The sequence below is a fragment of the Eretmochelys imbricata genome, chromosome 9 (genome assembly GCF_965152235.1).
Source record: "Eretmochelys imbricata isolate rEreImb1 chromosome 9, rEreImb1.hap1, whole genome shotgun sequence".
NCBI lineage: Eukaryota > Metazoa > Chordata > Testudines > Cheloniidae > Eretmochelys > Eretmochelys imbricata.
The window spans coordinates 32,333,955-32,359,873 of record NC_135580.1 but is presented as its reverse complement, the minus strand read 5'-3'; the positions used below and the strand labels follow the sequence as shown (position 1 = coordinate 32,359,873).

Here is a 25,919-nt window from a genome sequence, read left to right as displayed (position 1 = left end):
ATTAAGGAAATTCCCCTAGCCTCATTTGCACTGAAGATGGGACAAGGAGGCATCTCTATTAGCATAGAGAATGGAGAACAGAGATTCCAAGGCAAGAACCACATGGAACTCTGGGACCAGAAAAGCAGGGTAGCACTGCATGATGAGGAATCTCTGTTCCAGATGTTAATGAACCCATGCCGGCATACACCCAGCCCAGTAGTTATCAGACCAATTCTAGTAATAAATCCTTAATTGGTATCCAAAATAGTGAAGCTCCCTAATTGCATTGTGAGCTCACTCCAAGGTACTCCACCCAAATCCAGGAATGATCAGCTCCCATGGTCTAGCCTGAACAAAACAACTTTGGTATAGTTCCTTGTTTACACATAAACAAAATCTAGTGTTCTCCCTTGAACTGCAGCAGGGAGAAGTAGAGCTCTGTATGAGAACACAAGTGATACAAGCAACACATTGATAGAAGTACAGAACACCCCCTACCCCAGAAGAGTAACCCTAATAAATGAGCATACCCCAAAGTAACGGGCAAAGCTGGTAACAGTAATGTATGGGTTACCTAAAATCCAAAAGGTTGATATCCTAAAAGATGATTGGATTAAGATTAAGTCTTCTGTAATGTAGAACTGTATAAAAGAACATGTTCCCCATCTGGAGAAACACTGGAGTAGAAACTGAAGAATGGGACTTAAGGACCAGACTAAGAGATCAGAGAAGGCAAGGACTATCATGGAAGGTGGAAGAACTTCCCAGGGCCCCAAAATGTGGTCATTTGGGCCCATTTACCAATTCTATCTTATCTGTTATTTGTCTGGCATAAATGTATGCCAGACACTATAAAGTGACAATAATTCTGTCTGAAATGATTAAGCCTAAATTGGATGCACTTGTGACTCAGTGTCTCAACTTTTACCCCAAACATCTCCAATAGCGATATCTATGCCTGGATTGTGCAGCAATAGTTTTTTTGTTTTGTTATCTTGTTAAGGAGTTACCCTCTCAACAAATGCTATTTCTGAAGTGTGATTTTTCCTGTTCTGTTTTCCACAATTAAAGAAAGTTTTCCACTTGGCTCTTCATAACATACTAGATGCATCCATTGTTCTTTCACATACTCTGTTCTCTAACTCTCTGGAAGAATTGGGTAACAGTCAGGAACACTGCCTACAGAAAGTGAATCACAGTATATGCACTACACAAACTTTTGAAACACCAAGCTGTATATATTCCTAAACTGAGTAATTGTGTGATTTTATTGCTGTAACTTTTGTCCTTCCCTTGCCTCACCTCCCTTTCTGCTATAGGTTATCTTCACTCTCCGTGCTCATGTAAAGTTAGATTGTAAGCTCTTTAGGGTTTTTTACTTGTTCTGTAAAGTGCTTAAATTTATAGGGCAAACTAATACACTTTTGCAACGTGCATTCATTTTAACCTGCACACACTGTACATACTTGTTCCATGTAATGAAAGTTCCTCTCTGTGTTGAGATGCCAAGACCAGCAATTTGATTCATTTGTAGTCCTGCAGCTAAAAGTAAAAATATATTTTCAAAGTTGAGAAATCACTTTTATGCTAATATTATAACATGACATAAATACACACCTTATGGAAAGTTAGGAAATTACTCAACAAATGTAATAAGTACTGATTTTTACTCATTGGACAGCTAAACAAGTGACGTAACTGCTGAAATAACCAAGTACACAGCACGAATGTGCAGAGCTAGACCAATTTGTTCCAAAATAGTTGGACATATAATCCTGGATTTTACAAAAGCAACATCTGCACACTGGCCCTTTCATTCCTATATTTTTATTAGGCAATCCCTGTAGGCTTATTCAGGAAGCATCACGAGGGGAAGACAGATACTGTGCCCGCATGGCAGAAGTAATGAGACTTTCAATAGGGACGTTCTAGATACCTTTGGGAGCATAACACAGGCTAGATGAAAGGCAAGGAAGTCCCATGAATAAACAAAATCACTTTTGTGTTGCACGGACAATGGAGAGGCTTCACCCTGATAATTTAGGGCTTATTGATATTATTAGTTTGTAGAGGCACTCAGCCAGACAAAGTATCCCTGCCCTGTGGAGCTCACAAGTCTAAGAAAAAAATAAATTTGTGACTTCATATAATCATTCAAGCTCAATAAGGCAGAACTCTTTAAAATGAATATTTCTAGAATTAAAAGCAAACATACTAAATGTGATCTAAAATTTCTATTTTGTAAATGAATACTTTTATAAAATCTTCTAAAAATAGAAATATCTCCACAATTTTCTTTTCTAAATTCCAGTGAAAACAGCTGTTTTAAACAAACTTTTCCTCAGAGTTTAAACCCAAACACTGCAACTTTAATAACCTGAACATGCAACTGACATCACTGATTTTAATTTTTTATGCCGAGAAAAAAAATCAAAAATACAGAAAGTGAACAAAAAGCTTGACTAGCAACATGCAAACTGGATTTCAACATAGGTATTAGTAATGTAAGAAATGTCTTTGTTTACTACATGATTTTTAAGTTGACAATGTCCCTTTACATTTAAAAAAAATGAATTTAATTGTAGAATGTCATATTTGCTGAGTGACTTACTAATTTTGTTATGACACCTTTTGCATAATAACGAAGTTATTTTATTTTAAGTTTAAAATTAGTGTTCCAGAAATTATACAAATGTTTGAAGAGAAAATTTTGTCTCCACATAGCCTGAAGAGACCTCCGGTTGATTTCAAAGGGACTTACATGCAAGATGTCCAAAGGCTGAATTTCACCCGAAGGATATGTTAAGAAATCCCATTTAAACTGAAGGACTATAAACAGTGAACCAAAATTAGTACTAATTTGAGAATTTTGTTGCTCTCTGGTAAGTTATTACTGAAAGCTTCATTAAAATAACTAAATAAGGGCCCAACCCTGTAAACACATGCTCATGTGAAAATTTTTGTGCATTAAGTTATTTAAATGCCTAACGGTTTACAGGATTAGGTAGACAGACAGTTCTTAAGGTATTTTGTAGTTTCCTATTCAGCAACATCAATATGTTTTCAGCAGATGACGTTGCATAAGTACAAAAATAACTAATAGATTAAATGATTTTAGTTAATATCAGCTACTATTATTTGGTTTCATGAATGATTACCTTGTACTGCCTCTTTTATTACATCTGTGACCTGAGTCCACAGAACTTCAGGATCTAGTTCAACCCAGCCAAGATGAGGATGAAGTGTTTCTACCTGTTTACAAGAAGTATAATATTACTATGAACAGTAACAATACTATGAGTGTCCAGGCTCCTGCAGTACACACAATAGGGACCAGTATACATCCCTACTGTAACTCCATTGACACACTGGAGGAATATTAGAGATGGATCTCACCCCTTTACATTTAAAATGTTCCCTTTAATAAGCCCATAATACAGAAGGGTTCATCCCCAAAGCTTTAACTGGCCTTCCTGCTCACTGAAGTGGAACAAGTAGGCTCATTTAGGCTTTTTTTTTTTTTTTTTTAAATATTATCAACTTTATTACAATTTTAAGAACATAATATTATTTTCTTCTAAAAATGTTTCAAATATTTTTCCAATTGCTTTGATACTTTAGAATTAATACATTATTTCTTGTCTTTTATATCAGTTACAGAAGAAACACATATGTAATCCAAAACCGAATGAAAAACACATACAAGTAAAACATTCTAAAGGAACTGAGAAATTGTCTTGCTAGGCAGGAGAAAATCCTGTCCGAACTGAGTTAATATTCTCAAAGCAGAAAGAGTTCGTTTTTGTTGCACTCCAGCAGGAAGGAAATTCTGCTCAGATAACTGAGAAGGAGGAAGGTATAGAAAGGACTTTAACTATAGTCTTTAAGTAGAGTCTTAAGTCAAAAATTTACATTTGTTGCAAGTTTAACAATTTTTTTTTAAAGCCACACATATTAAAAGGGATTTTTTATTTCTAAACATCTGCTCATTGATTTTATCATAATTATGTTGTTACTTTACGCCTATGTAAAATTAGGAAAAGTAGATAACACATGCTTTGTATTTTTTTTTAGATTTTGTTACCTTGGATCTTAGCCCCACAGCATGTGGTAATGGGTGGGGCTAAGCTTCCTCCCAACCCACAGTAATCTCCTCCCCCTTCCCGGCCGCTTTCCCTCATTCACCTTCTTGCTGCTAACGCCTCTGACTTCGGCTGTCTTGTCGTAGACGTGGCAGCGCAGCATTATGCTGCCCACATCGACCCCCACCACATACGTGGCGGCGGCGCTCGCCCGCCCTTCCTTGCAGCGCGACATCCCCCAGCATGCGGCGGTTGGGCGGGGCGCGGGCTCGAGCTGACTGAACCGGCTCGGTTCACCCTGCCGCGAACGAACCACAGCCCGGCGGCGCCCCTACGCCAGGGGCGGGCCTATGGGTGGCCAGGCCGGCTGAGGGGGGAGGGGCCGGTTGAGGAGGGCTCGGAAAGGCCGGGGGCAGGAACGAACAGGGCAGGGATTAAGCGGAGTTCCGGGGAGCTAAAACTACCTGTTAGAGGGAAAGGTAAACGCTGGCTCCTGCCCGTTTTGGGCCAGACCCAGCCGAGCCACTGCTGGTACTTTAATACATAAACAAACTAAAACCCCCGATCAGAGAGGCCGAGTACTAATGACCCAGGTGTGCGGAACCCCCGTTCTGCTCCAGGCGGGCCACTCGCCACCTCTTCCCTCAAGGTCCTCACGTGCGCCCCGCCTCTTCTTGCCCTCACTCCGCCCATGCCCCACTTCTTCCCGCCCAGCGACTCCCGAACGCCTCTGGACACCTGATCGGGGCAGGCTGGGGGAAGAGGGGGAGTTGCTGGTCGATCATCTTATGGTCACTGCTGTCCAGGTTGCCACCCACTTCTACTTCCCCTACCAATTCTTCCCCATTTATGAGCAGCAGGTCCTGAGGAGCATGGCCCCTAGTTGGTTCCTCCAGCACTTGCACGAGGAAGTTGTCTCAAACATTCTCCACAAACTTGCTGGATTGTCTGTGCACTGCTGTATTGTTCTCCCAGCAGTTGTCAGGGTGATTGAAGTTCCCCATGAGAACCAGGACCTGTCATCTGGAAACTTCTGTTGTCCGAAGAAAGCCCCATGTGCCTCATCTTTCTGGTCTGGTGGTCTATAGCAGATGCCCACCACATCATCACCCTTCTTGCTCTCGCTGCTAAACCTAAAGACTCTCAACAGGCTTTTCTCCAGTTTCATACCGGAGCTCTGAGCAATCATACTGCCCTCTTACATACAGTGCAACTCCTCCACATTTTTCTCCCCTGCCTGTCCTTCCTGAACAGCTTATATCCATCCATGACAGTGCTCCAGTCATGTGAGTTATCCCACCAAGTCTCTGTTATTCCAATCCCATCATAGTTCCTTGACTGTGCCAGGACTTCCAATTCTTCCTGCTTGTTTCCCAGGCTTCTTGTGTTCATGTACAGGCACCTAAGATAACTAGCCGATTGCCCTACTTTCTCAGTATGAATCAGGAGGCCTCCCCTGTTGCACTCTTCTCCTTGTGTTTCCTCCCGGTATCCCACTTACCTCAGGGCCTAGGTCTCCATCCCCCGGCAAACCTAGTTTAAAGCCCTCCTCACTAGGTTAGTAAGCCTGCCTGCGAAGATGCTCTTCCCTCTTAGTTAGGTGGATCCCATCTGTTCCTAGCAATCTTTCTTCTTGGAACAACATCCCATGGTCGAAGAATCCAAAGCCCTCTCTCCAACACCCCCATCTGCGCAACCACACATTTACTGCCACAATTCGATAGTCCCTACCTGGGCCTTTTCCTTCAACAGGGAGGATGAACAAGAACATGACTTGCATCTCAAACTCCTTCATCTTTCTTCCCAGAGCCAGATAGTCTGCAGTGACCCACTCAAGGTCATTCTTGGCAGTATCATTGGTGCCCACATGGAGAAGTAGGAAGGTGTAGCAGTCCAAGGGCTTGATCAGTCTTGGCAGACACTTTGTCACACCCTGAATTCTAGCTCTAGGCAAGCAGCACACTTACCGAGTTTCCCGGTCTGGGCGGCAGATGGATGACTCCCTTCCGCTTAGGAGGGAGTCCCCAACCACCACCACCCGTCTCCTCTTCTTGGGAGTGGTGGTCGTGGAACCCCCATCCCTAGGTCAGTGCATCCCATGTCTTCCAGTCAATGGGGTCTCCTGATCCCTTCCCTCAGATGATTCTTCCAAACCATTCTCCGCCATAGTACCTGTGCAGAGAGCCTGAAAATGGTTTCTTACCACTATCCACACTGGGGGTACATGGGTTCTCCTTTTTCTTCTTCTGGAGGTCACATGTTGCCAATTTTCTTCCATGTTCTGCACCCTCTCTGATTCTTCAGCATCTGTGCCTGCAGTACCAAACGCGGACTTCTATTCAGAAAGTCTTCATTTTCTCTGACACAACGCAGGGTTGATACTTGGGTTTCTAGTCCTTTAACCTTCTCTTCCAATATGGAGACCAGCTTGCATTTCGTACAAAGTTGCTTCTATCCTCTGGGAGAAAGACAAACATGGCACATCCTGTGCAGGTCACAACAGCTGATCAATCACTCACTATCCATACTTTCTTCATTCTAAGAGCCTCTTCAGATGATGTATTTAGTGCTCACAGAAGCCTGAAAGATAAAAACTCTGTGGGAAGTGCCACCCAGGCAAACTCCCTGTTTGCTTCTCCTCTATTCGCAGCTCACTCGGTTCGCAACTGGCTGCTTTTTTATAAGGCTGCTGGCTCGAAGCAGTTGCCCTGGCTCAGCCATTCAAGGTCCACCTGGAACAAAGCACTCCCAATTCACACTTTCCAAACAAACAACCACACCGTCAAACAGTCACACTTTTCAAACAAACAAACTGTCACACCGTCTCTGCAACTAGCACCAGTCAAACAAATGGTCACAGCAGACAGACACTCGGATATTCACCCCACTAGCTCACAACATAGCCCCACCCCAGTGCAGCAGCACTCATCGTAGCTTCTCTCAGACAGTTCCCAGGCAAACTCCCTCTCTTTGCGTCTCCTCTGTTCACAGCTTCCAGTCTACCATGGAAATGGTAGAATTATCAATAATAATGCAGAAAAGGCAGAAGTGTTAAATAAACATTTCTGTTCTGTAATTGGCAAAAAACCCAAACCCCAATGATATAGTCTCATCACATGGTGATTACACTCTTTAATTCCACTGGTATCTCTGGAGGGCTACTAAAGTTAGACATTTTTAAATCAGCAACTCCAGATAACTTGTATCCAAGAGTTTTAAAAGAGCTGCTACATTAATGCTGTACAATTAATGCTGATTTTCCACAAGTCTTGGAGCATTAGGGAAGTTCCAGAAGACAGGAAGAAAGCTAGTGTTGTGCCAATTTTAAAAAGGGTAAAAGAGATAACATCGGTAATTATAGGCCTGTCGGCTTGATTTTGATCCCAGGCCAGACAATGGGGTGAATGAAAAAGGACTCAACTAATAAAAAACTAAAGGAACTAAACTAATAAAGAGGGCAATGTAATTAATGCAAATCAACATGGGTTTATGGAAAATAGATCCTGTCAAAATGACCTGATTTTTTTTTTAATAGAGATTACAAATTTGGTTGATAAAGGTAATGGTGTTGATGTAATATACTTAGACTTCCGTACAGCATTCGACTTGGTAGCTCACATTTTGATTAAACAATTAGAATATAAAATGAACATGGCACACATTAAAAGGATTAAAAACTGACTGATAGTTCTCAAAATGTAATAGTAATGGGGAATCATCATTGAGTGGATGTGTTTCCAGTGGAGTCCTACAGGAATGGGTTCTTGGTCCTACACTATTTAACATTTTTATCAATCACCTAGAAGACAACAAAATCATCACAGAAAAATTTTGGAGTTGATACAAAACTTGGGGGAGTGGTAAATAATGAAGAGGACGGGTCACTGATTTAGAGTGATCTGGATTGCTTGAGAAGCTGGGCACAAGCAAACAATATGCATTTTAATGCAGCTAAATGTGAATGCATGCATCTAAGAACAAAGAGTGTAGGCCATACTCACACGATGGGGGACACTCGTGGGAAGCAGTTACTTGAGAAAAAATGTGAAGTGGTGGCAGGTAATCAGCTTAACATAAACTTCCGGTGTGATGATGTGGCCAAAAGAGCTAATGCGATCCTGTGATGAATAAATGGAAATCTCAAGTAGGAGTAGACAGGTTCTTTTACCTCTGTATTTGGCCCTGGTGCAACTGCTGCTGGAATACTATGTCCAGTTGTAGTGCCCACAGTTCAAGAAGGATGTTGATAAATTGGAGATGGTTCAGAGAAGAGCTGTGAGAATGATTAAAGAACATGCCTTATAGCTGTGGTCCCCAAACTTTTTATGTCATGCTCCCACTTACCTGTAATGTAATCTGTTTGTGCGCCTCCAGGAGCTGGGGCCAGTTCTGCTGCTTGGAGCCGAAGCCAGGGCTCAGCTGGGGGCAGGGTTGTGGCCAGAGCCTATGTGGTACTCCCTCCCCGCCTACCTTCGGGGCTGGCCCGGGCCCTGCTGCGCCCCCCTGAATGTTCCTCCACATCCCCAAGGGGGATATGCCCCACAGTTTGGGGACCACTGACTTACAGTGATAGACTCAAGGAGCTCAATGTATTTAGCTTAACAAGAAGGTTAAGGGGTGACTTGTTTACAGTCTGTAAGTATTTACATGGGGAATAAATATTTAATAATGGGCTCTTCAGTCCAGCAGAGAAAGGTATAACATGATCCAATAGCTGGAAGTTGAACCTAGACATATTCAGACTGGAAATAAAACGTAAATTTTTAAGAGTAATTAATCATTGGAATAATTTACCAAGAGTCATGGTGAATTTGCCATCATTGACAATTTCTTAATCCAGATTGGATGCTTTTTAAAATATGTGCTCTCGGAATTATTTTGGGGAAGTTCTATGGCCTGTGTTATACAGGATGTCAGATGAAATGATCACAATGGTCCTGATTGGTCTAGGAATCCATGAATTTATTTTTAAGTACCGAACAACGTCCTCTCTCATTGCTGCAACCTGATCTTTGTCTTGGAGAAGCAGGCAGTTCATTTTCCAAAAAAGTGATTTTTGGGATCCATCCCAGCTATCAAAGACTATTCCGCTTGGTGCATGAATGATCTGCAGCTCTTGTCTGGTTCATTAAGGATTCAGAGACTAAAATAAAATCTATTCTAGTATATAACTGAGGAAGGTGTGAATAAAATGTGTGAGCTCTTTTCCCTAGGTGCAATTCTCTCCAGCTGAGAGACTGAATTGTTGGCACAGAGAAGTTAATGCTGCACCTGCTTCTTATAGCCTCCTTGTCTTTTTTTTTTTTTTTTAAAGTCAGATCTGCCCTTGTGAGGAATTGGTGTGCAAGTGAAGTCTCCTCCAGCTATAACTTCCCCTTCTCCAAAGTGTTGCAGTTTTTTTTGAGAGTCATTAACATTTTTTTTGCTTTTGATTGGGAACATACACTGAGCCTACTGTTGTTGAAGCACAATTGCTGGGTTATTAATAAGACAAAACATCCCTCCTTATCCTTAAATTGATCTTTAATCTGAAAAAGTTCAAGTTTAAAAAATATTATGCCCACTCCTCTTTCCTTTTCTTTGGCTGAAGCAAAAAGAAAGGCTGCTGAAAACCAATTAATTACCTTTCATCGTAATAATTGGCCCCTCCTGAGAAAATGAGTTTCTTGAAATAAAATAATCTGAGAGTGTTTTGTGTTTTTGTTTTTAAGTTCTGCCAGGTCTTTTTTTCTTTTTAGTGTCATTATTTAGCCCTTTGACATTCAAATATGTTACTTTAAAAGGAAGAACCATTGATAACTATTTCACTTTACTTAAAATCTTGAAACTCTCATTCTTTAGCTGTTTGATGGCATGAAGCCTTGTGTGGCCATGTCTCTCTTGTTTCTAGTTATGCTGCATTTGCGTACCTAAATATGGCTTAGTTTTTGTCTGTAAACTTTTGTATTTCTTGTAATAATTTCCCTCTACCCCTCCTGCATTCCCTTTTCTTTAAATCCAAAAATAAAATACTAGAATAGCATATAAATCAGACCTCAAACAACTGCGCTTTGCTGAACCCCCAGGTCCCGTACTTTCCCCATGAACACTCGGACTATTTCACTTGTAATCCCAAAAAGCTATGTTTTCCATTTATGGTAATCTTCACCCTTAGGGATAGATTACCGGGGGGGGGGGGGCAAACTTTTTGGCCCGAAGGCCACATCGGGGTGCGAAACTGTATGGAGGGCCAGGTAGGGAAGGCTGTGCCTCCCCAAACAGCCTGGCCTCCGCCCTCTCCCACTTCCCACGCCTGTCAGAACCCTCCCCCTGCTCCTTGTCCCCTAACCGCCCCCCAGGACTCCACCCTCTATTTAACCCCCACCCCCAGAACCTCTGCCCTATCCAACTGCTCCCTGTTTCCCGTCCCCTGCCCACCCCCTCCCGGAACCCCCTGCCCCTAACTGCCCCCCCAGGGACCTCATCCCCTATCCAACTGCCCTCTGCTCCCTGACTGCCCCCCAGGAGCCCCTGCCCCTTATCCAACCCCCTGGTCCCGGCCCCCTTACCATGCTGCTCAGAGCAGCATGTCTGGGAGCCGTGCCGGAGCCAGACACTCTGCGCCGCTGCCCTGCATGAGCGCACAGCCCCACTGCCCAGAGCACCGCCTGTGCAGCGGCGTAGCCACAGGGAGACGACAACAGGGAAGACCAGGGGCTAGCCTCCCAGGGCAGGAGCTCAGGGGTTGGGCAGGATGGTCCCATGGGCTCTAGTTTGCCCACCTCTGGATTATCATCGGATCATTTGAGTTACAAAGAGAGGATTTACACAGAACCCCTAAATGCTCCTCTACTTCCCATCTCCATTCTCTTCCATCCCCCTTTCCCCTTAATCACTCCTTCCTTAGTGTCCTTTAGTGTGTCTATTTTTTAAGATACAGAACACATCTCTCAGAGAGATATGATAACCCCAATTAAAGCACACTTCACACTATTTCCCTTCCAACATTAATATAGTTACTTTACAACTGTTCATTCTTGGTGACTCCCAAGAAGTCCCTCCTGGATGGGGGCTGCTTTAGCTATAGATGAACTAGGCAGGCGCCTAAGTGAGGGCAGATTTTTCAGCAGCTGCCTAGGGTTGCAGATTCATGAGAAGCAGCGTGCTGCCACCTCCTGATCTACTTGCATTCATAAGCAGCAAAAAAGAACTTTGGGATAGTTGGGCCCACTCCACACCTTTATGCCCTTGGGTTGGGACACCACGACAGAGGCGCAGCTCCAATGGACACTGCTGGCTAAAAGAATTCAAACTTGACGCCTGGGGCACATGTACTATGAATGAAATACATATTGGCAAGCACTCAAAGGAGAGGATTCTCCCCCTTCCCTCTCCAAATAACAATGGAAGAAAATAATGCAATTGCCTTTTAAGGCTTTTAAAGTTTAAAATAAGTTTTAAAATGTTGAGGTTTGTGACACTGATCATTTTATGTAGCAACTTGTTACTTATTCAAATAACAAAACTATATTTTCTTTCTTTAAGGAGTTTACATGCATCTCAATTTGTATCTTCAGTACACGTTCTGTCATTCTACTTTGTTCAAGGGTTTGCCTGACAGAATATTATTTGCCTGACGGGGGGAATATTATTAGATTGCTCTGACTGGAAAACATCTCCAGAACTCTCTGGTCTGAGTATGGGAAATGGCTTCTTACCAGAATGTCATGTCACTGATACTACTTTTCCAGATGTCTTCATGTCAAGAGATCATATACTGTACTCCTTGGAAAAAAATTTTTAACTTATCATTCTTGACTGTTGGGATCCTCATGGCCCTTCAGTCACCTCTAGGCTTTACAGGTTACAGCTGCTCATGTGGGGATCCTAGCACTATGCTCTCCCATTACAGAATCAAGTGTTATCTTCTGACTGCTGCTCTTAACTAGCAGCAGAAGCTCAAGCAACGTTAGCAGATCCTCAATAGCCAGTTGAAGGTGTTTCATTTGTAACTGACTGGCAATCATTGAAAATTCATGCTTTTGGTCTCCTGAATGACTGGTGGTGGGACATCAAGCAACCACTCCAGTAAAATGGAAGCTTGCTGCTCTTTGGAATCAGAACAACTGGGTTTTTAACAAGTTTAACCCAATTCTGAAACTTTGGATTAAGGGCAAGGTAAGGTTGTTCCCAAATAACAGGCACTTGAATATAAAACACTTAAGATAAATCATGTTTCTAGTTTCAATATTTAATCCAAGCAGACGCAGACAACGAACAGGTTTATAAAATTATTCTGTTGAATTAAAATTCTGTATAGCATTTAACTCTTATGAATAATTTTTATCCTTCAGTGTATCTTATGTTCATATTTTAAAATATGTTTGCACAGTCCTTTATGCAACTACATACTAGAAATCTGCAGATGCACAACACTAAACAGGACAAAAAAATACATTCCATATCCATTCATATGCAAATTGAAAACATTTCACTTGGCAGATAAACAATGAAAAGTTATTCTAAAAAAATCAAACTACAAAAATGCACACATAAAAGTCTTCCCTTCTGGATTTTTAATAAAATACTGCTCTGTATAAGATCTAATGAAAAATTCCAGTACTTACAAAATACTTTATATCTATGAGAAAAATGAATGTTTAAAGTTATTCCTGTATGAATTAAACATAATTACAGAGTTGACATAGAATATAAAAACAGAAGAGCTGAAATAATAGATGATATGGCATAGGTCAATGTACACATCACATGTAAGAGAACATGTGAAAGCTAAAATAAGTCGATTGGGCACCAGGTAGTGGACATTACAGAACCCATAAATACAGATAAAATGGACAGTAAGGGTAACTAGGAAATAGGGACTAATACAGTACACAGCAGATATAGAATCAAATATTTAACTTATGTATAGAAATTTAGTATGGCAGTTTCAGTGGCACTGGGAAAAAATTCAGCTCTTGCTTTGAAAGTAACCATTTCATGAGGGAAAAATGGTTTATTTATACTTGTATTGGCATAGTCTCCTTCACAAATCATTCTTTACATATTTGCATATCTGGCTATCTAGATACAAGAGGACACTATAAACTATGTAATTCAGTATTTCAGCAGAGACTCTAGTACCTGCACCCAGCATCTACTAGCCATGTAATCTTGGGGATAACACTGAAAAACAAGGTTTTATGGAGATGAAAATCTCTTTGGAAGGTTTGAAGGCGTGCTAGCAGAACGTAATCCAGTTTTCTCCATAATTGGCGCTTCTCAAAAGATCCCACACTGGAGATCAAATAATAGTACAAGAGACTGGGAACTCAGGGTATGGAAATTTAGTTAGGAGAAGCAACATTTTAAAAATATTTATGTCAGTATCATGCCAATATCATCCCTAATGTTGTTGATGAGATACAGATACATTGTGAAGGTCAACTTTTTCTTAGTGGAATGTACCTTAAGACCCTCTCAAAGGCAAAGCTCAAAAAATACAGGAGTTAATATATTTTGATAGATGTTGCCTCTGAGAAACAGGATTTTGAACCCTATAAATCTAAGTTAATTTAAACAAGAAATTGTTTCAATTAATTTAATAAATAAAGATCTTAAAATTCACATTGTGAAGAAGGAACTCACATTGGAAAGCATCAGATTTAAGGAAAAGCACACAACACAACAGAATATAGATGAACCTTTGAGACTAAGTAGGAGCAAGATGCTATTGAGAGACTCACTATCTTCTTTAAAAAAGTTGTACAAAAGTTAATCAGTGTAAAGACCTGCAGCTTGCTATTCTAGCTTGGAGATGTGTAGGGATTTTGAATGAGTAACAAGGCACAACATAAAAGTAATCCTGAAATTACATGATTTCTGGAATCAGAGTTTAAATACACTGGATCCACATACAGAATCTGTCATCTCTGTGGGACAGTCAATCCAGATTAACCAGAAGAGTTTTATGATTATGTACAGACTACTTAAAAGGACTGGCATATCAGAGGCCTAGAAGACAAGTATCCGGCCAAAAAATACCAAAGAAAATTTCTGAGAGAATACACTGTCTATGGGAAGGATAGAAGTAGCAATAGCTATCAAAGACCCCCTGGAAGGCATGACAGCAGAGAGGAGACAAAAACAGTTTTGGGAAAATGAATCAAAAACCTTAGGAAGAGAAACTCTGTGAGATGAAATTGGACACTACTATAGGAAAGTGAAGCTATGTTACCTTGGCAAAATAGCAAGACAAGAAACCGAAGAAAATTCTGCAAACTTGCATGTCCTGCATGAAGTCTGCTTAGAGACAATGTATTGAATCACTGATTAAAGTCTGACATATCACTAATCCTTCTACGGTTTGGAGGTAAAGTATTTTCACCAGGACAGACAAGAATAAGGTAAAAATGGTGGTGCAGACTCAGCCAACATCTGCAGAGTGCACCAAATGAGACGAGACATCAGACCAAGTTTTGCTTTGGATCCATAGACTTTTCATTTATGAAGAATAAGAATTGCATGGATGCGTGGATCATAAGGTAGTACAGGGCCCTTTCAGTTTTTTCTTTCTTTTAGATAGACAAGATACATAAAGAATTAAGATATTACTAGTTAAAGTGATAATTCCCTCCAAAAAGGTAAATTGAGAATTTTTTGTTTGGATGTTATTAGGGAATAAGCTTAGAACTCTAACTCAAGGATGACAATTTAGTGTGTCCTCTGCCACCATATATTACCATGAAATTAAAATATCTATTAAAAGCCAGCTAACTACCAAAAAAATAATAATTTAGAAAAGAGAACCTGTCAGATTACAAAGTTCACTGTATGGTGAAAACTGCAGGTGGGAGAAATTGGCTCAAAGGGTAAGCATGAGTTTGATTATCATGCTATATATACAAATACCTTTGCGTTCTACTCATTTTATAATTTAGAAAAATTCAGGATTTTTGTGGTTTTTGGAGTCCATGAAGACGTGCATGTGGATGTGTAGTGGAGGTCTACGTTGGTAAAGTGGAGTCAGATTTTAAAATGAATCCCAACTAGCAACTTTATTAATATAATTTGAACTGAGAACTTCATTTGCAAGTCAGTTTGCATTTGCTTGTATTCTATAAGCCAGTTGTCTTCCATTAATTTATTTTTGTTCTCTGTCATATGAAATTTACAGGTAAATAAAAGCCTTCTCTATTTTATTACATTACCATGAAAAAGGAGTTAAAATACGAAAGATTGTGTTAATGTTCAGTGCCTGACTTATTACTGCCCCATATCCCACCCCAAAAGCAAGGCAATTCTGAATTAGGATTCCCACTCTAATATTATTGCTGCTCACCCGCTATAGTATGTAAGCCACTGTTCAGAGACCTAGGCACCAATGGATTGTGTGGTGACCTTAATTCAGGATTTTCTGGCTTTTATCAGTTTAAGTCAAGATCTTTAATCAAATTTTAACATAATTTTTATATGTATTTATCAACAGCCTGAAAAAGCCTACCAACTGAAAGTCTTTCACTCTTTATTATACTTATTTTTTTAAAATAATGCTTTATGATTTTTTAAAGGAGAGATAGATATAATATATAAACACGGGGGTAAGGGGAAAAATAAAATCATACTTAAAATGGTTGATTTTTCTAAATAGCATTATGATTTTTTTAAGGATATATATATCTGTCCTTAAAAATCATAAATTATATATATGAAGAACACTGGGGGAAGAGGAAAGATAAAATCAGTCTAGCTACAGTATTTATTCTGAAGATTTTGGTGCACCAAAATTGACAGCCAGTTTTCTTGGCTTTCGTTTGCTAGAAATGTTTGGTGTTGATTTGTTATGAGGAACGTCTGGAGTAGCTATGTTGTCTTGAAAACAAACAGTAGACTGAACAGCTTGAGGAGATTTTAAAGTAGTTGAAGTATCTTGTTGAATGGGCTTGTTGGTGTCAGAATACATTAGCTGTTCATTCTTTAGTGGTACAGCTTGAAGGGAGCTCTGGAATTCTTTGAACTCGGAATTTTTCTTGCTAGCAGCCCTTTTTTTAGTTACCTTTAAATCAAATAAATATTATTTAAAAGAATGTCCTCTCACAAAACTGAAAAAAATTTACCACTATAAAAATGCACATAGAGCAGTTTAATAATTTTCTAAAACTAAACAATGTATCCACAGGACTGTCTTTGCAGCCATTATATCTCTAAAAATAAGATTACAGGATTGTCACCCTGAAGCCTAGAATATCTGTGGAATCAGTGGAAAGAGATGGAAACAGCTACAAGCATGGTTGAGAGCTCTCTTTGTTCAGAATATCACCACATTGAAACATTACTGGCATTCAGGGTCTGATACAGACCAGTTTTTAAGTTCTCGGCCATTTTCGACTTATGTATACACTTGACTTTACAAGTTACATCCGTGTGGCAGCATGGGCTTTCAGCTTGTATATAAATACTTTTAACATCTTTTACAAAAATATGATCTCAAGACAATTCCTGTCATACTTACCTGTAGAGGAATAAACTGGTTGTGAGTACCAACTGGTATAGTTCCTGCAAGAGGCATATTACCATGATATGAACCGGGATAGTAAGGTTTGCCATGAATAGGCACTGGAGCTCTCCATGGCACTGGACCAAACATGTGAGATGATGGAGGCATCATATTGGCTGTAAAAAACAACAAATAACGTTTAGTTTCTATTACTTCCTTTTAGGAGGGTGGGGAGTTCTCCAAACGCAGAGTATCTCCAGGATATTTTTTCACTTTGCTTCTTTCACCACAAAGGCCCTGTTTTACAACTGAGAAGGGCAGAATGCACTCTCTCTGAAACCAGTCAACAATGCAAAGACTGAGGAGAAGTGGGGGAGCAGTGCCTGCTTGGGGACCTCGAATCCTACCCTATTGCTAAGTGCCTAATTGCTGGTCACCACTGTCACAACCCTTCTTGCATTCTACAAAAATAGCAGAGTATTAATGGTACCATAGGAATTTTCAGCAGGCTTTCTTGGATTGTTACATCACGACACTGCTTGGCAGAGCGTGGCAGCCTTCCTACATAGCGTCTCAGGGAAGTACTGAAAAGACTCTAGAGCTGGTTCCAAAAAATATGACAAAGGGTGCCTTGATTTGCCAATTCAAAGATGATTGTTAGCTATAGGAGAAAATACTAGAAAAATACTAGTTGAGACGATATGGAGAGGAAGTCACAAAAGCAGAGCTTTCTGGCAGGTCCTAGAAGTAGATGTGTCTTCCTTCCTACTGAGCAGGACCAACAGTTCTAGTCTGCTTCCTATTGTATTCAGGAGAAAAACCAATAGATAGCACATTGACACATGTCCTGAGAAGAGCGACTGAACAAATGGAAGGTGTGGAATTCTTTGTTCTTAATTCATGTGTCCATGAGAGGAGGTTCACAAATTTCCATTTTCAAGGAGGCTCAGAGGTACATCTACATACAGCAGGGCCTAAAATGGTGTTCTCTGGAAGTCACCCATCTTCACAAAATCCTATTAGAATTACAGTCAAGTTTTCAATTATTTGAAAAAAGTGTATTATTACTTACCAGTGGGTTGGGTGAAGACTGGAGGAATGGATCCAGGTGGTACAGGAGCTCCCATGGACTGATAATTTGGAAACATCGATGGAGGTGGCGGCAAAGAAAAGTTCACTCCTAAAGAGCTCTAGTTAAGAGAGAATAATTTATTATAACAGGCTCAATAAAACAAGAAAAAGATACAAGGTGTTATACAATATATTGTTCTCACCAATCGTTGTAATGCAAAAAATGCAGCTCTCTCCTTGGCTTCATTTTCAGAGTGACACTGAGGTCCATGTACTAATAAGCCATTGGATAATTTTACTTGACAAACTGTCATGGTCTATGAAAATAACATAAAATAGATTTTTTTCATGAAAGTTTTTTTGTCATCACTGTATGCAAGCAAACAGAAGAGTTAAAATTTGAGACAGATTAACATGAATTAATACAACAGTTTTAATTTCAGAATTTTTTTTTGGAAACGAATCAAACCAAACAAGAGGCATCAAAGTCTCATCTACACTGGGATTTTAGTTATTAGTGCAAATTCATAGCAAAGGGCATGATTTACATGCATGCAGCTTACTCTACCAGCCTGTAGTTATACCTATAAAACAAACCATACCTGTGGTGTTCTGAGGAAGGAGAAATCTGGTTGTGGCATTCCAACCAGGGAACAAATACGAGAGAGTTCAGATACTGGGGTAGACAACGCAGACTGTGGGCCAAGGAGAGGGTGAGCTCCAGTTTCCAAAACCTGAGCATTATGAGGGCCTCCTACACTATGAGGCTTGTTCATGTAAGCAGCTATAAAAAAGAAAACAAGAAAAAAATAGTATCAGGCAAATATATAGAATAAAAAGACAATTCTAAAACACCAACACAGAAGCAAGTATATTTGAATACGTTCCTGGTATTTTCAGAATGTCTGACTTTAATGCTACACATTCAAGAGTTTACTTAGGTAGTATAGGGATTTCCAGGGCTGAATAGTAAAAAGGGGATAGAAAATATGGAAAATTCTACTGTTTGATCCTGAAAACAAGTATCAATAGCAATCTTTTTACTAATTGTAGAGATAAGTTAACATAAGGCTCTTTAACTATTTTGCTGAGGATTAGCTGGTATCTGTACATACCCATTTTTTTTGTTTGTCTATGCTGCATGGCAGCCCCATGGGATTCCTGCCTATCGGAGGTAGCAGGAACTTCATTAATCAGTGGCTTCATTTCATTCTTGGTTTCTATGTCAGAGCCATCAATCTTCAAAATTTCTTTGAGCATCTGTGTTCCCTTCTTTAGAAAAGAAGAAAATATTCAACAATCGAATTAAATTTAGATTGCACTATTCAAAGAGAATTAAAAATCCTGCACAATGGTAACAAAAATTGCAACTTTTTATTTCCCTGAAAAGTAATATTTTACTATTAACTGTATACGTTATTTGCTTTAAGAAAAGTTAATTAAATATAATTATGTTTAATAAAGTAATATGTAGATTTGTTTGTAAACAGAAGTATAAGAAGCTAAGAAAGCAAATGCTAAATTGTCACCCAATGGCTCCCACAATACACAAACCATAGCAAAAGACTGTGGAGACAGATGTTCTTCATTGGTGACTCTTTCTTCCTTGGGATAAGATGATTGCACTTCATTTTCTTTGGAGATTTTCAAGGATGCTAGAAGGTTTTCAAGTTCAGAGTCCTTCTAAGGAATAGAGGTAAGAAGATACTAAAAAATTAATGTAAAACTTTGTACTTAAAATAATAAATACCATGACCAGAAATAACTGGTTTAAAGAAACATTAAGTCTACTTCAGGCTATTTAGTTTTGTCATCGTCTGATCCTAATACAGCTCTCTATATGTGGAACTCCATTCAAGTCAATGGGGACTGTGGGCACAGAGTGACTTCCAGGTTGAAAGTATCTAAGCATTAAAGGGCCAAACTAGTCAGAAGCATACTCACATTTAACAAGCCAACTCTTGCCTTCCCAGCTATACAGGACCCATCAACAGAAGCCTTCTGAATTACAGGCACACTTGGACTTTCATTCCTCTTCAAAAGCTTAACATTATATTTATTTGCTCCTGCAAAATTCTGAAAGAAATTGCAATGTTGATTATTACACACTAACACCTCACAGTTAAAATGTAGATCAGCTGAAAATAATCTGCAAATAGTATTTCACAAGCTGTCATTCTTGTATCTGAATGGACTACACCCTAATGGAATAAAAAAGGAGTACTTGTGGCACCTTAGAGACTAACAAATTTATTTGAGCATAAGCTTTCGTGTGCTACAGCTCACTACATCGGATGCATTCAGTGTCCATGATAACATCTATGTTTTGCAATTATAGTATCAGCTTTAAACATCTGAAGCCAGAAAAACTGCAGAATAATTAAAACAACGGAAGAGATTAATTAAAAAAACTTCTGACATGCTTGCTAGCATCAGTCTTGGAATGACATGTCATAATATGTATCGTGTCTGACAGAAGCATCATCTCTCATTTTCTGCCTGTAAAGGCTCCAAGAACAATGGTACAATGTTATATAAAATTTCTAAAGGATAAAAACAGCCACAAATACAAGAACCTTTCGATAGCTGGCAGCAGAATTCACTGAGCTGCTCAGTGGAGACAATTTGTAAAATGACAAACTAGAAAATAGTAATAAAAACAAATAAATAATTATTGGTATACATGTTCTCAATATAAGAGGAAATATACCTGTTTATTTGATATTTTGTGTGTCTGACTTTCATATCTTGGAACTTTAGAATCTTCTTTAACTACAAATAAATTAGTTCACAGTATCAGCTGCGCAAAGGAACATTTATTCTTTTTTACTGCTTGAAAAATATATGAAAATAATCAAATTGACTCCAGAAACCATTATATGTCCCCAATTAGATTAAATCAGAATTAAATTTGAGTTTATGTCTCAAACATTTGTTAATTCCGACTTTATTGTTCCTATGCACTTTTCCTCACAGGATAAAAGAAGCAAACCTTAATTATGTGATAATGCTTATGTAGCTTTACTCGTGTCTAGTAAACATGTTTACTTTTCCTTCCAAAGGTTGTACATGCAAAAACATCCTCTATAAGTTTGATAATGTGGGCCAATTGCTTGATTAAAGACTGCAGGGTCAATTTGTAGAGAGGTCAGATATGCTTAAAAACAGCCAATCCTGGCCCATTTGGGCTCAATGGGACCAGGATTTGACCAGAATATATACAGTATTGTGTTCATAAAACCATTTGTTTATAAAATGTTGATAGCAAAGAAACTCTGCAGATATTTCTATAAACAATCAGAAACACAGGCCACCTTTTTCAAAACTAGATTTCTAATTATAGTACTTACACTTTTTAAATGGCTCCTGTTTTCTTTGCTGGCCTTTAAGGGTACTCTCATTGAAGCCTGGTTTGTACAACTGGTTGCCAGTTTCTGGCTTTGTTTCTTGAGGTAGGATTGCACCCTAGGAATTGAAATATTCACACATTTAATATTAACCAGAAGACAGACACACACAGTCATTTACAATCTTTACAACAAGTCATCACCTCTTTCAACAATTTTCAATAAAGTTTTATACTACACAAAATTAGCTAGTCTGATCTTTGATATTAGCCAAAAAATGTTTAATCTTGTGATGAATTCAGTGAAAATGAAGAAATGCCTCTATATTTTACGTTGTCCATACATAACATATACCCACAAACCAATATTTTCTCTCTAAACAGAAGGAACTTCAGTGAAAATGTTATTCATAATGTCAGTTATATACTAACCTTCTCATTCATATTTTGTTGAACATGCTGAGATTTCCCAGACCCTTGCAGTGATTGCCAAATGCTGCAAAATTCATCATCTTGTTTATTCTGAGCCTGGCAAAATATTTTTTTTAAAAACCTATAAATACAACTTTTGCTCCAACAGAGATACAAATAAATTCTTAAGGCTTGACTTTCAAAGGTGCTGAGCAATTGTCCCAATGACTTCAAAAGAATTTGTAGGTGTTTGTAACTTCTGAAAACTAGGCCATATTTATACTATGACTTTCCCTAAGTGTTTCCCTAAAATGTTAATGGAATTAGTTTGTTTTGATGTTTTCCCTTCACCAGTAACCTCTAAATTTTTCTAAAATGAAAGAATGTAACAAAATGCATTTCAAGTTTCCTTCCAAAGGCATGCATGTTCCCAAGCCAGTATCTGTTTCATTGCTAAGGCCTTGATCTTGCAAACCCTCATCCAACAGCTCTACTCACTTGAGTAAAGTTATGCATGCATTTGTGTAGGAATGGGGCTCAAATATGTAAACAACAATTATTAAGAGGATCTTATGGCCTGAATGGGAAGGTGTGTAAAAAAAAAAATAATAATGATTTTTTTGGAAAACATTTTTTAAAAAAGGGGTTTTTTTTAATTTAAATCAGGTTTTTTTAATTTTGTCATTTAAATTATACTACGTTTATCTTTTTTAAAATAAACCTGTTTAAATGAAATCTGATTTAAATATAAAATATGTTAAGGCTTAAACTTATTATAATCTCTTAAGTCATTTAAATAAAAATAAATATGCTGAATCAATGAGCCTCTATCAAAAACTCTGAGTTAAAGGCTCCTTTTCTATATAAAGAAAGAATCAGGGGAAAAATTCTAACTTTTGAGGTCAAGCTTCAAACATATGGCACAATAGATCAGCCTAAGTTACTTAGGAGATTGTCTCATTTTCAAGAGACTTAGGTGAGTAGGAACTAAGCTCCAGGCACTTTCACTTCAATTTACTTGAAAATTTTCCCAGGGTGACCTGAAACAGTCAGTTTAATTCACTGACTACAGTTACTCCCTCTGTTTAATAAATCACTTATTTGGATGTTTCAAAAAGAGAAGTTTATGGATCCAAAAAAGTCAAGGGTTTGTTTAATAAAAATACATTTTATATGCTGTTTTGCATGTTTAATTAAATTCCAGTTACCATTCTAATCCATCTTGACACAAATATTAGCAAAAAGTTAATTATCTAGTAAATAAGCAAAATATCTTTCACCATTTTCTTACTTAAAATGTACAATAAGAATCTGAAAATATTAAGCTATTGCTTAAATAAATGAATACAGGTAGTGTAGCACAAAGATGTACCAAATCTAGCAAAAATGCTCTATTTAGTTTTAAATCAAAACATTTTAATGGTTATATCAACCAACGACAATGCACCTTTCTTTAGAAAATAACTGAAGTACAAATGGAAGAGTTGATTAAAATAGATTTAATTCAAGGCTTTCCACTTGGTTATTTAATTAATGATTTAAATTGCCTTGTTTTAAATCAATCCATACTGAAATGGGTTAAATACACTCACTTCCTTACAGATTCATTAAAGGATGCCTCAGTCTGAATCTGGATTACAAAACACGTGTGTTTGACAAGGGTAGTCTGGCAGTGCTAAAAATCTGTAAAGCTAAGGCAAAAGGACACTATTGTAAATAGTGAGCCATTACAAATACTATCCTCTAACAAGCAAGCTGGAAATGCAGCCATACTCACAGCAATAGCTTAACTCTTACTGTATATTCATTTGAATCCATTATTTTTTTGTTCTGTGATGATCTGGATAGTGTATAACTTCCTTTTGGCAAGTATACTTTGCTAAACAACAGCCAGTTTAACTTTCTGTTTGACTGAGAGTGATATTTGCTCTAATGTTTTCAAAAGGTTTAAATCCCACTGCACATAAACTGAATATGGATTTTTAATACCCAATAAGAAAACAAATCATAACACTTACTTTTTGTTTCTGATTGCCTCCCAAAAAAGATCCTTTCTGTAGTAAAATGGAATTTCCCTGATTTTCAGCCCTGAGATTGTAATGCTGTCTTCCATTTAGTTGCTAAATCATTGATTTAAAAAAGTAGATCAGAGGTGTTTCATTGTTTCTAAGTTATTTTGTAGAATGATTTTTCTTCCACAGATTTACATTATGAGAGAATTCTTAAACAAGAAATCATCCCTCAAAGTCTCACTGTTCTTTAAAGAAACTGCTCATTAAGATAAAATAGTTAAATTAAGCCTATGACAACTCAGTCTTATTCATGCCATTTTTCTTGTGTATTATATTTCCAAAATGAACTGAATTCTCAACAAGGTACAAAATAGATAACACAGGAAAATTAAGTCTTCTGTTTATTCTCAGCAGGGATACAATCCTGATCCATAAGAACAATCACTATTGATGGGGGTTGGGAAAAAAAGAAGATAGTTGTCTTTCTGCCAAGGTTGCTAATAGAAAGGCTACTTTAGACACTTGCCCACTAGTAACTGGACTGAAGCTACCAACTTCTTTCACAAAGGCCATCAAACTGCTGTCAGAGGGACCAAGGTTTTGGGCCATTTGAATTTTGGACAGATCTGAATTAGTGCCTTAGTGAATTAGTGTAAAAGCCTCCATATATTACTGAGTCACTAAACTCTAACCATAACCAGGAAAAATACAAAATTCTGTCAGTATCAATGAAGATCCAACCACAGTACTAACTCCATTTCTTTGGGAAAAGGACTGTATAAAAACTAAAGAGAAAGATCTTACTCGAGTAGGAACAAAAAGGGAACGAGGAGAATGGTTGAGACCTCCTAGATGTACTTTTTGTGAGCATACAGATGATGAATCAGATGAGCATGAGTTGTAATGATTCACAGCTGGTTGTGGTTTCACTATGGCTGTCAGTTTCTGATTTCCTGTTTCGGACCGACTACCATGAGATAGGTTAATTAAGGCACTTGTTGGCAGACGATAACCTCTAGCAGGTGAGCACCTAAACAGAAAAGAGAAAAACAAGTTAAACAATTGTTTTAAGTAATTATGTTGTTGATTGTCCACTGCTTATATGTCTCAGTTAATAGTACTTTTGCCTCTGGGCCAGAAGGCCACAGATTCAAGACTGATAACAAGACCTGGGACCATACCTAGTATTAAAACTGCAGTAATGTCCTTTGGGTATGACGTTAACCATATAATGTTCCCTCCTGCCTGCCTTTGGTGACTAGCCAAGTTAAATATAATACATAATACTACTCTTTGAGCTTACATAGCCGCTTTCAAGCAATGAGTTCAAAGCACTTTATAAATATTAATCATCACAGCATGCTTTTGAGGTCACCATTGTTATAACCATTTTATAGAACAATAAATTGACACACAAAGATATTAAGTGATTTGCCTAAGGTCACACTTCAAGCCAGCAGCAGAGCCAAAACCAAAACATCAATGTCCTGGTTTCTAGTAACTTCTATATCACACAATTTCCTAAAAAAAGTGTCCTAAAATGGAAGTTGTTGCGTACTCAGTGCATTTGAAAATCTGACTTCTGATTTAAGTACCTAAATATGAATTTGGGATCCATAACAGAATGAGCTAGCCCTTAAAGGGAAATTGGGATCAGCCCACCTCCCAGGGGATAGTTTGGGCTGGTGATTGGGTTGGGTGACCTGGTATCACAGGGTAGCCCAGGAGCAAGGACTTCTGTAAAAGGTTGCCTGTTCCCTCAAAGTAGGAAACCACCTAGAGGAGATCTCTCCATAGCGGGTCAGAGTCTGGAGTGGGCTGGCAGAGCTGGGACCGAATGCTTGATACCAGGGTAAAGAGAAGAGAGCTGCAGGGAACCAGAGGGGATCCAGGGTTAGGAAGGACTGGGGAAGAAGTTGTCCCTACTAGCCATAAGGAAAGGCCTGTCTGGAGCTACTTGCAGAAGGAGAAAAATATTTTAGAGGGAATTAGGAGCTCAGGAAGGGCATGGAAAGGGGACAAGATCGAGGGAGAGACTGCAGAGGAGGTAGGACTCTTCTGTGGAGAGAAACCCATAGGGGGTAGAGTAGGCTTCTGGGCGTGAGGGGGGAGCTGAGTTAGGGTCTACAACAGCTGGAAGAGACCCACAGGGAGCACAGTAGTCTCCTGTGGGAGGAAGCCCTGAGATTAGGCTTTGTAAGTGGAAGCAGAAAACTTCAGTAGCCTAAGGGAGCAGAAAAATTATTTGGATTTTCATTTGGATCTGAAAGTTCAGTCCCCTTTTGGAGTAACTGAATGTGACTTGGCAGAAAAGCTGAGCCACAGAAGACCATGTGAGAGGCAGACAGCCTGCAGGAGGTGCTTCAGCTCAGGATACTGGCGACATTAAGCATGGATGCAAGGGGGTGCTCTGAACTGGGAGTGTGCCCCACTGCACATTTATTTTATATTAATAAACAGGTCTAAAAAAGGGGAGAACAAACAAAAAGCACTGGTTGGTTTAGCTGCAGAAAAGGGGACACTAAGGCAGCAGCAGCAGG

At 38.9% G+C, this 25,919-nt stretch overlaps 2 protein-coding genes across 7 annotated transcripts in view; both read right to left on the bottom strand.

The window, feature by feature from the left end:
• Positions 1-4,299, bottom strand: part of GK5 (glycerol kinase 5) — a 71,346-nt gene extending 67,047 nt beyond the window's left edge. The window contains exons 1-3 of the mRNA XM_077826888.1: positions 4,168-4,299; positions 3,141-3,234; positions 1,449-1,524 (exon numbers count right to left, since the gene is read on the bottom strand). Of these exons, the coding sequence (XP_077683014.1) occupies positions 1,449-1,524; positions 3,141-3,234; positions 4,168-4,299 (302 nt within the window). The remainder of the gene's footprint in view (positions 1-1,448; positions 1,525-3,140; positions 3,235-4,167) is intronic.
• Positions 4,300-12,273: 7,974 nt separating this feature from the next.
• Positions 12,274-25,919, bottom strand: part of XRN1 (5'-3' exoribonuclease 1) — a 77,893-nt gene continuing 64,247 nt past the window's right edge. For 2 of the 6 annotated variants that reach the window (XM_077825748.1, XM_077825752.1), the window contains 13 exons: positions 24,184-24,409; positions 23,386-23,487; positions 21,389-21,484; positions 20,961-21,075; positions 20,321-20,382; positions 19,555-19,686; positions 19,165-19,293; positions 18,726-18,882; positions 18,213-18,394; positions 17,814-17,927; positions 17,612-17,729; positions 16,555-16,715; positions 12,274-16,098 (listed from right to left, as the gene is read on the bottom strand). In XM_077825748.1, coding sequence (XP_077681874.1) covers positions 15,802-16,098; positions 16,555-16,715; positions 17,612-17,729; positions 17,814-17,927; positions 18,213-18,394; positions 18,726-18,882; positions 19,165-19,293; positions 19,555-19,686; positions 20,321-20,382; positions 20,961-21,075; positions 21,389-21,484; positions 23,386-23,487; positions 24,184-24,409 — 1,891 coding nt within the window. In that variant the 3' untranslated portion in view covers positions 12,274-15,801. Of the gene's footprint in view, positions 16,099-16,554; positions 16,716-17,611; positions 17,730-17,813; positions 17,928-18,212; positions 18,395-18,725; positions 18,883-19,164; positions 19,294-19,554; positions 19,687-20,320; positions 20,383-20,960; positions 21,076-21,388; positions 21,485-23,385; positions 23,488-24,183; positions 24,410-25,919 lie in introns of those variants that run through there. The other 4 variants (XM_077825750.1, XM_077825751.1, XM_077825753.1 and 1 more) reach the window with 4 other exon arrangements.